This window comes from Branchiostoma lanceolatum, chromosome 6 (assembly GCF_035083965.1).
Source record: "Branchiostoma lanceolatum isolate klBraLanc5 chromosome 6, klBraLanc5.hap2, whole genome shotgun sequence".
Classification (NCBI taxonomy): domain Eukaryota; kingdom Metazoa; phylum Chordata; class Leptocardii; order Amphioxiformes; family Branchiostomatidae; genus Branchiostoma; species Branchiostoma lanceolatum.
The window spans coordinates 19,187,575-19,198,604 of record NC_089727.1 but is presented as its reverse complement, the minus strand read 5'-3'; the positions used below and the strand labels follow the sequence as shown (position 1 = coordinate 19,198,604).

Sequence of the window (11,030 nt, the reverse complement as noted above, 5' to 3'; positions counted from 1 at the left end):
CAGGACATACGAAGTATCTTATATCTACAACCCCAATTGATAATATGTAGACATTCATTTTTGGAGTACATTCATACTTTGAAAGTAGACTTTGTATTTATATAGATTTATAGATTTGATATTGCCAGTTTTCAATATTTGTAGAAAGGTATAAGTGAGCGTTGTACCTTTGTGTTTTCAATTTATTTTCACTCACTCCTAAAAGAATGAAAATATTTTTTTTTGTTTTCTGAATAATCGCAGTAATACTTTAACGTTATCATTATTTTAAACACCCGAGATTGTGATATAGATTCTATACGACATGAAAAGTGCATGGTTACTGCGATTTAACATTACGTCACTCTTGCAGAGCACGTATTGTCAGCTACGTTTTGTCGTCACACCCCCCCCCCCCCCCCCTCTCTCCTCAAAAGAAAAGTACTACCGGTCAGAGGTTTTAGAGGATGTGTGAAAGGTTTACGGTACACCGCATTTCCTTTAAGTATGTGGTTTAGATATCGAATAAATGTTTTATTTCACGTTTAAAAATGTTTGATAAATCGTTTGAATTAATAGATAAGAAAATCGCGGGACGTGGTGAAGATTTACACACATATATAGGGGTTTTCGAAAAGACTTAATCGACTTCCGAGCTTCGCTAAAACCCCTTACACAGCTTCTATTGTAGCGGTGCAGTTGAGCACGCCCGGGTGACATCATATCGTTCCCAGGGCAGTGCCTGACCCGTCAGTCCTCGTGACGGTTGTGTCAGGAAACTTACCGGGAGAAACACGCCACAACACCGCTCCGACTCTGAGACTTCCCCTGGATAGCCGCAGACATGGCGGACAAGGTAAAAACAACGTCTTCTTTGAGCAACTTCGGGTGACCGTCCGTTTATCCTTCGGGAAAGTAGAGCTCAAATCTAGACTGCGATTTGTGTAGTGTGTATCGGCCACAGCTTATCACAAGCATATGGCATTGTGTTGTGTTATCTGAAAAATCTACCACATATACGTTATAGTTAACACTACGAACAACGTGTATAGCACAGGACTGTTTGTATACGATCTTGCTACAACAATGTACCAAAAATTGGTCACGGATTTCACAAAGGTGTTTTTTAAAAATGTAAAATGCCGGATTTAGTAGTGAGCGTTTCTGCTAGCACGAGGGCGCTCTCTATAACACACGCGCGGTCTGACACAAGCCCTCGAAGTAGCGTCCCTGGACAATTTAACCCATTTGTCAAAGTGACCCCTTCGACAGCTAAAAACACACACGCAGCCTTCTTGCTGTCGTTTTAGAGCTATGTTGGACGACATTATGTCGATTAGACGATTGTATTTGGCTGTCCCAGTGACAATGTTGGGTAGGGTAGTTTAATACCGTATGCATCTACGCACAACTCGCGCGGTGTTCGTGTATTTGGGCATGGGCTGATGTTTCCTTTTCTAGCGTTGCAAGGAAAGGGTAGGGGGTTAAAATTACACAGTCAACGGTGGACCTTTTACGTTCTTTTATCACATAAAATTGACGGTTTTTAGTTGAAAATTGCTTGCTATGACGAGTATTTAATATGTCGTAAGAGTTTTCGGGGGCGGGCAAGCTCCCCGCTGTGATGCCCTGGACAGAACGCAAACGGGTTTATATTGCCCCGTCGGGGATATATATAAAATTGGTATCATATTTCTGCTGTGGATGGGATATTTGGTACATACGATAGGCGGGGCGCGACCTTATGATACCATAACTATTAATCAGTATCGGGTTTCAAAGTCGAGTCACAGCCCTCAACCCGTACATGGATAACTTATGGGAGGGGAAAAAAACACTTCGCGCGTGTTTGTTTCTGTGTGTGTGTGTGTGTATGTGTGTGTCACTGTGTGTGTGTGTGTGTGTGTGTGTGTGTGTGTGCGTGCGTGCGTGCGTGCGTGTGTGTATGTGTGTGTGTGTGTGTGTGTGTGTGTGTGTCAGTGCGCGTGTGTGTATGTTCTTTAAACAAAAATAAAATCTTATAAACATAATCTGACCGTGGGCCAAAGAATATTCGTAAAAAGGAAATGGACAAATTCATAGGGCTATCAATAAAATATTATAGCAAGAGACACAAACGGTAAACATTAACTTTTTGTGATCCATACAATCGCCTCTCTCGGTCAATATTAAAGGTTTGACGTTTTGCATAAACTTTCTGCAATCGCTTATCAACATACTAAATTCTGTTTTGCAATTTTTGCTCTGAACTTGTGTCTTGTTAAAACACTAAGAAGCTACAACCAAACGGATGTAGGTCAAAACCTCCTTCCAAACACATGCACATGTGTAAGTCTTCAAGAAATCCACCAGAGAGGTTACGTTTCGATGCGTTGGATCAGACGACAGTTTGTACCATCCCCTTATGGCTGCAACGTGGCCGGTTGTTGTGATGGCCGCGGCAGCAGTTTCGCGCCATCTGTGGCGTAAAGATAAACGATTTGCCACTTTCTGTCGGTCGAGCAGAAAGACACACACATGGCTACCGGTAAAACAACTTAGCGGCGGCAGAAGTCTTTCTCTTGATGGAAGAGACAGATTTGGGACGGTGGACCAAAATATCCGGGCCACCAGTGATCGGGAGCGATGTAAATCTAAACACAGACAGTGAATGGTCACGCAAAGACCTGTGTCTTGTTCCGTCAATGGTTTTTACCAAGGAGGTTAAAAAGGAAGAGGTTCCTATTTTAACCTCCTTGGTTTGACAGTTTTGTAACCTTCCAGATCTGTGTAAATTAGAAATATAGCTGCCTAAATTTGCTCAAGTACACGCCGAAAACCAATGGCCAGCCAACAGCAGTATATGGTCTTCTGGTTTGATAGTTTCGTAACCTTCTAGGTCTATGTACTATTGGAAAATATACCTACGTTGCCCACCCTTCATACAAAGCACAACGCTTGACATGTACATGCAGAATACTGTAAATAAATTTAACTTCGCTGTGAATTTTCGCGTTAGTTTTAAGTTTACACTGAATTGTTCACCTCAAAAACTTCGATTATAAAACCACCGCGAACATTTATACATTTACAATATATTTCGTACCCCTTGAAAGGTACAATAGATACCATTCATGATCATTTGTTTACGATGCAATTGAATTGTGCACGTTTTTATATCCTGTAACAGAGATACATGTATAGTGTTGCCTCATAAACCCATAGCGCTGTTCCTAAATTTCAAAAGTGAGCGAAATGTTTTGTGAAAATACAGTAGTTTATTTAAGCCTTGCCGACTCAACGACTAAATGTACAGTTGAGATGCATATGAACAATCCAAAAGTTATTGAATACGAAAAAAAAAACACTTGGCCAAAATAACGAAGTCGCGACTCATGATCATTCATAATCTCTCTATGAGACATGTGACAAGAAAAAAAACGGATGTGGAAAAGACTTTGAGTACTCAAGGACTCATAGTTCCGATTGATAAGACCGACAAACACTACATCAGCAAAAACAGAGGGTGAGTAGAAAGTTGCACAGCGGATGGTATAACTTTTTTATAGCCCGTATGGTTGGTTAGATTTACAATAATGTCAGTGTAGAACCCAACCGCCCATTGAACAGCGAGAGAGAGAGAGAGAGAGAGAGAGAGAGAGAGAGAGAGAGAGAGAGAGAGAGAGAGAGAGAGAGAGAGAGAGAGAGAGAGAAAGAGAAAGAGAAAGAGAAAGAGAAAGAGAGAGAGAGAGAGAGAGAGAGAGAGAAAGAAAGAGGGAGAAAGACAGAGAGAGTGAGAGACAGAGAGAGAAATGAGAGAGAGACAGAGACAAAGAGGGAGAAAGACAGAAAGAGAGAGAGAGACAGATAGAGACAGAAAGAGGGAGAGGGAGAGAGAGTAACAGATAGTAAGAGTGAGAGAGAGAAAGAGAGAGAGAGAGAGAAAGAGAGAGAGAGAGGGAAACAGAGAGACAGAGAGAGACAATGACAGAGAGAGAGAGACAGAGAGAGTGAGAGCCAGAGAAAGAGAAGAAGAAAGAACGATAAAGACAGGGAGAGAGAAAGAGAGATTCCGAACTGTGCCTAACACGTTTGTTGACACGTATCAAGTAAATACATGTACTCTTATGAATGCTAACGCAGCAAAGAACTAGTAGCAAAGAACATCACACAGCCACGACCACAGTCCAGTAGTGCTATGTACTAAAGTACTCATAACCTATATGTTCAAAGTTCTCTTGCTCCGTAAACCATTGTAACATGTAGGTGAACTCCTTATCATAAATTGTGGTAGATATCTATACAGCGCCGCGCTTTAGCTGCATATGCAGGTATGACAGGTCGTTGGATTAATATGCCCAGCTGCCACGCCGCGTGCCTATGAAGCTGGTGTGTTACGCTGGGGGATGGTTTCTAATACCGTTTGATTTATGTACTGTAAGAGATATTTGCACGGTTAATTGATGGGTGAGCATGCAACCGTACAATTGATGAGGGGAAACTGAAACAACAAAACCGAGTTTTGAGGCAACGCAAGTGTTGGGTTTAGGTTAGGCCCCCCTCTCACTACTCTCCAAGCAGAGGAAGGGTTTCGGCTGGTTTTTGACGTGTTTTAGTCGGCTTTCTACTTTGTCATTTTAGAGACAACAAAAATGACAAAGTAGAAAGCCCGACAAAAACGCCCCAAAACACGTCGAAAACCAGCCGGAACCCCCTCCTCTGCTAGGAGGGTACCCTCTCACTGAACACACGTCGTACGATCGTACGAAGAACGTACGGCAAATGTGCTCAAGCCCTTAATGGATACACAGGGGATCGTTCGTCTTCCACTGTCTCGCAAAAAGAAGCCGAACCCAATATTAAAGCTAGAACTTAGTAGTCAAGACTAGAGTAGTCATATGTTATATTGTTCATCATTGTCTGTCCGTCCACTCCGTGTACATGTACCCGCAACTAGCCCATTGGTAGGAATTTGCAATAAACTCTTCTGCTATTGTTAATATTGTTTTTCAGTACAAAGCCAAAACGTTCTTCCATCACAGTTTTACAAGTGAATAGCTTATCACAATAGATAGGTTTGAAAGGTTAATGACCCGTTGAGTGACAGTTTGTAAACTTGCTCCCGGGTGCGGATGTCCGATATTTCACGGCCTCCGCACTTCTAACTCGGCCCAGATGACCAAGTGGGTCAAGACTCCAGAAGTGTAACAGGTAGTTCATCTTTGTCAGGAAGAAGGGATGGTACAATTTCCGTTCGTCACCCGAGAAAGTGGGTTAACTCAAGGACATTATAATGAATGAAAGACGTTGTGTCCTTGGGAAAGGCACTTAACACGTATTTCCCATGTCCTAAGCCCAACAGTAGGGTTTGGGTTGGCGTTAGGAAGGGCATCCAGCCGTAAAACTCTTGTTACAAAAAAGACTTGCACTTGGCGAGGAGTCCACGGGCTCCCCCATCTAAGTGCAAGCACGTCCAACCCCCATATGATGGGGAATAAAAGACGTAAAATTGGAGAGAGAGAGAGATAGAGAGAGAGAAAGACCTTTATTGCACGTTTATGCTCTGATGAGCTAAGTACAGGTCATGGTGATAAGTAGAACTATAGTTACAGTGATAACAAAAACGTGCTATCAAACTACATCTAAAGACTAATTAATACCGCTATGTACAGGTTCAATTTCTTCTCGCGTCTTAAGGCAGTTGTAGAGATGTATGAGCACGCAGGGTTTATGAGATATGGTTTGCCTAGTTTTATAAGGAGTACGATTTTTTCTGAGCTATCTAGATAACGAAAACTAGGAAACTTATGTTGTATAGAATAAAAGAGGTTATTCCTCTCATTGTTGTATATTATGTCCTTGGTTAACCCTATTGAGACTGGCCACTGTAACTCCTAAACTTCTAAGCAATCGTATGGCCAGCACATTTTCATGGAATGATAAACGAGTAAAATTAAATAATTTACACATATTTGGTGTCATTGTGTCGTATTATGTTATTAATGTAAAAAAAAATAGGTGTGATTGTTGGAACCGAAATCAGCGAATATTGTCAAACATGCCTGTCAGAAACCCGTTGCCATGCTAACACAAAAAAAGATGAACTTGAAAAAAAAAGAAATCTTTCCAAAGAAATTTTAGTAAAATTCATCAAGTTTGGTGGCTCTAGCGTAAGCCGTTCTGCCGTAAAAAGACATAAAAGTTGGCGCGGGCCTCAAAAGCCCCCCCCCCCTCCCCCTCCCGCGACGTCTGAAGAGGGTAAGGTTAATATCACAGTGTACAGTGGACAGATATTGGAAAATGTGATCCTATTTTTAACGGAAGCAAACTACGAAGAGTAAATACCGTTGTACTCACGGTGAACTCTTCCCAGTGTCATGGCCCGGTCACACTCGTTTTACAATCGTTGTACGATCCAAAACGTATTAAACTGAGTCCATTGTTGGGATAGTGGTGCATATTTCGTAATGTTAATAATACATTTGTCTTGATACAATGAAGGCTTCGATTGTAATACTCTCGGCGGTTGGCTATGTCACAGCCTGCTTGAAAATCATGAAATAATACAAAAATTGTACGATGGCTTACGAAGAATGTGACCGCACTGTTACAAGAGATGACAACAAAATGTTAACGTTACATACTTGACTTGACTAAACGAACCCAACACACTTATTAATTAAGAAGAGTAGGAGTGACCCGGTATGTTAGATGGCTAAAATGCGAGATGTGACGAGGTTTTATTATACGAACAGCCAGTATTAGAGCCAAGGTACCTTCATGGATGTTGGTCACATTTCATTCTATTTACATCTGACAGACAGTATATCTTAGTTTTCGGGTGCTGGTTTTACTTTTAAAGTTCCTCAGGTTAACACTTAAGTATTATAAAAGGGGCACGATGGGAAAGGAACTTTTTGGAATGGACAATTTGAACTGACTTTGGGTTTAATATGGTTTGTTCCGGAATCTAGCATGTCTTCCACGTTTGGCAGATGATTTGTGACGTTGTCGACCCCACACGAGTGTCGGCTCTGCCCTGCACACTCACGCAGGCCGTCACACGTCAGTCAGTTCGAAAGGGGTGGGGAGGGGGGCACATAGGTCGCCAAACGTCTGTCATTTAGAGGAAGGGTGGGGAGGGGGGAACGGACCCTATTGACATACTATTGCATCATCAAAGTGATAGCGAGAATGCTTGGTGTGTGGTCACTCAAGGGCGTTAACCGGTTACTTGCAAATTGTATTCAAAAGTCAAGAGTCACAAATAACTCTGAGATTTTCATAACAATTTTAGAGAAAGAAAGAGTCTTAAGAGAGAGGGACAGCGAGAGTGAGAATTATGCAACAGTTGGAACCACTGGTCACTAGAAGCGTGGTGGCCAACACCTCCAAGTCAAGAGAATTAGAAACATCATGATCATGTTTGTTCATAAATTTTTGAATATGGACTTTTTTGGCAAACCGACAACTGTCTGTTACCATGGTGTTGGATGGAGGCTGTGATGATAGATTTCCAAGGTGACAGAAAATACCAAGCTCCTATTGGACGACTGACTTTGTGATTAACAATTCTGAGCTCCTATTTGACTGACTTTTAAAATGATGAAACATTCTTAGCCTGGATCCTATCGGTACCTCAGATGGTTTTTCACACCAGTCTCCTAGCTTCGAGGTGAGCTGCCACAATTTCGGGGGGGGGGGGGGGGGGGGCGGGCTAAACAGAGCACTGGGAGTTTGTGTAACAAAGCCGACCGTGAATCGCAGGCTAGGCATAAGCCTTAGGTGTCAAACTTCTTTACATAAAAGAACCCAACACACTTTTCGAGAATAGTAGGGGGTGACCCGGTGTGCTTGCCTAAAACGCGAGTCGTATCAAATCTGCATTGTACTACTACTAGCACAAAGAGATATGCTTCACTACTTTACCTTTAGGTTGCTTTGAAATATAGCCTAGTATCAAACATATCATAGCTCCCGAGTCTCTTCTGTCCTGCGAAGAGGACAGAAGAGAAGACTAAGGAGCTGTATTAGGTTTGGATACCAGACTATTTGGAACAGTCTTACTTAAAGTTATCTATTAATTTGCCCCTTCATTGATTTTTTACCGATGAAGAAAAAAAAATCACTCCCTTCTCGGTCCAAACAGGTAAAACGACAGGGCCTGTACCTAGAACCGGCAAGAGCGTCATACATCTCAGCTGTCAATCGGAGTCAGTTCCCCATGGTAACCACCGGTCCCCATGGTAACCACGTGACGCCTAAGGGATCGTCACGTTATAGACATATTTATCATTAAGAGAATATGGTCGTCAATACTGATGTAATGTATATAACAAACAAAGTTTCCTCCCGAAAAATGTATCACAAGTATCACAAAATATCACAGTTCTATCGTCATACCGTAACATCAAGAATATATCAGCACTAACTCTACATAATCTACAGAATCTACAGAATCTCATAATAGGGTGATTCTAGTATGTGCCTATTACACACATAAGAGATACAGTATTTCACTGACAGAATATATTCGCAATAGGAAAATTGATTTTACTTCCAACAGTCGATGAACTGTCTGTCGATCCTCAGTAAGCCCTTTGTCATGATGGGATGACCCGCTTCTCTAGTCACGTGACCTTTTGAGTATGTGACTTCAGTGGTGTGTCAAAGGAAGCCTATATCGTCCCCCGACTCAGAAAATATTTTGTTTACGGAAATCCTGTCATAACTGAAATAGAGTGTGTTCATGGTTTAACCAAGGAAAAACAAAGAATTGAAAATATGATCACGAATCCATTTCGTCAAAATTAACTATACCGGGCGATCCCTTGCGTCACCTGGGTTTTGTCCTGTTGCCTTTTTGCTGCCGATTTTTTTATTGACGATCCCTGACGATCCCTCCGTTTATTGACGATCCCTCCGCCATACTCTGGGTATATCTTTCTTGTCTCGGTCAGTGTTTTAATGGATCATATGTTGGAACTAAATACGGACCAAATATGCACCATCTAAAAGGAACTAGAACTTACCTGTCCAATGTCAAGAGGAAGCAATATATTGCAGAAGTTCCTATGACGCACATCTTGCCATGAGCCCTGCCGCTTGTGTGTGTCAAGACGTCATACAGCAACCCTAGCGTATTGGCCTGCGGTCCGTCCTCCTCGCTACATTACCGCTGGTCAACTATCCGCCATTCACATGCTGGAGGGAACATGATTAGCCAGCCAATCACGTTGCCTCTTGGCTGTAAGCTGCAGCATGATTGGTTGGTAACTTTCCCTCTAGCAACAGGAGGGACAGTATCTGATTGGTGGGCGGGCTTGGTATGAAAAGATGCTGCTGCAGTGATAAAAATGAAGCACGATGGCGGCATGTTCTATTGGTGAATCGTCTCCAATATATATTTGACTGCATGGGTACTGATAGAATGTTTATACAACATCGCTGTGTACCTATACGTGGACGATTTGCCTTTCTGCTATTCTTAATATTTATACAATGAATATTATCCTGTCTAATTTCTTCTGTGATAGGGCCGACATCCCAAGAGACAAGCTAGAAGAAACTTCGTACAGTACGTACGACAGAAGTCCCGGGCGCGAGCGGTATCTGTCTAAATTAATTGTGTGTGTGTGTCTTAATTGGAGGAGCAACTTCTTTTCTTGAACTTTGCTTCTTTCAATCATTAGACGATGTTGATTTGATTATTTGGATGACATCTTCCAGGTACTAATGAGAGCGAGCGAATAGAAAGACTTTGAAATTGCAAATAAAAGTTGCCTTCATTGTGAAATCTAAGTGGGAAAGTTGAACAAATGACTAAATGTAAAATAAGAATATGGTACCTCGAACAATGATTTATTTTTATTTTTGATCTTACAAATGTTCTTCTTTAACTTTCCACGGCATTAGTATCCGTTTTCCGATATATGTATACTTTTTTGTTGTTCCCAATTTACAGCATATATTTGCTCCTTTGTGTCTGCTTTGCACGATTTACAGTTTTTTTCTTAAAGATGGAAATTGATGTGCGCGCTGATGTCATCCATATAGTCGTATCAGTATGGCTTTATGAACAGGGCAACACAAAATGCATTCGCAAATTTGTCACAATTCTGTGTTCTTGGATAAACGTCGGCCATCGAAGGAAGCAGTGATCGAACCTTTGGGTCCTCTGGCAGCTTACAATCTAACTGCAGCTTTTCATCTAAGTTAGTAAAGTTTCTTTATTCTTTCAGGCCAAAGAAGCGGGAGAAGACGATGGAGAGGCGCGTCCAGAATGGACCGGGAAACTGGACTTCCTTCTGTCCTGTATCAGTTATGCCGTGGGCCTGGGCAACGTCTGGCGGTTTCCGTACCTGTGTTACAAGAACGGTGGAGGTGAGTCGGTTCCCATGGCTACAGCTGCGTTCCCATGGTTACCGTTAATGGAGGTCTGTAGGTTGCCTTGGTTATGTCTGCCGCTTCTCATACATATGGTAAAAGAACGGCGGAGGTGAGTCGATTCAAATGGTTTTCGCTGGGTCTCCATGGTTACCGTTAATGGGGGTCTGTAGGTTGCCTTGGTTACATCTGGCGCTTGCCTTACCTGTGTTACAACAACGGTGGAGGTGAGTCGGTTCCCATGGTTACAGCTGGGTTCCCATAGTTACCGTTAATGGAGGTCTGTAGGTTGCCTTGGTTACGTCTGGCGCTTGCCTTACCTGTGTTACAAGAACGGCGGAGGTGAGTCGGTTCCCATGGTTACAGCTGCGTTATCATGGTTACGTCTAAAGGGGGTGAGTCAGTTCCCATGGTTACCGATGGGTTCTAATGGTGACGGATAAATGAGGTGAATAGGTTACCATGATTAAGTCTAACGATTTTGATATCTGTGCTGCAAAATATGCGGAGTTGAGCTGGTTTTCATGGTTACAAATGGGTTTCCATGGTAACGGCATAGTTTCGCGTAGCTAGTATCTGTGCGACAAGAACGGCGGAGGGGAGTTGGTTCAGATGGTTGCGACCGAGTTTCCATAGTAACGACATAGGTGAGTAGGTTACCATGGTTACGCCAAGCAATCCCTTTA

General features: G+C 42.4%; 1 protein-coding gene across 1 annotated transcript in view; it reads left to right on the top strand.

The window, feature by feature from the left end:
- The first annotated feature begins 662 nt into the window (after positions 1–662).
- The window catches only part of LOC136436955 (sodium- and chloride-dependent glycine transporter 1-like), a 32,300-nt gene continuing 21,932 nt past the window's right edge, over positions 663–11,030 (top strand). The window contains exons 1-3 of the mRNA XM_066431375.1: positions 663–835; positions 9,495–9,566; positions 10,200–10,341. Of these exons, the coding sequence (XP_066287472.1) occupies positions 824–835; positions 9,495–9,566; positions 10,200–10,341 (226 nt within the window). The 5' untranslated portion in view covers positions 663–823. The remainder of the gene's footprint in view (positions 836–9,494; positions 9,567–10,199; positions 10,342–11,030) is intronic.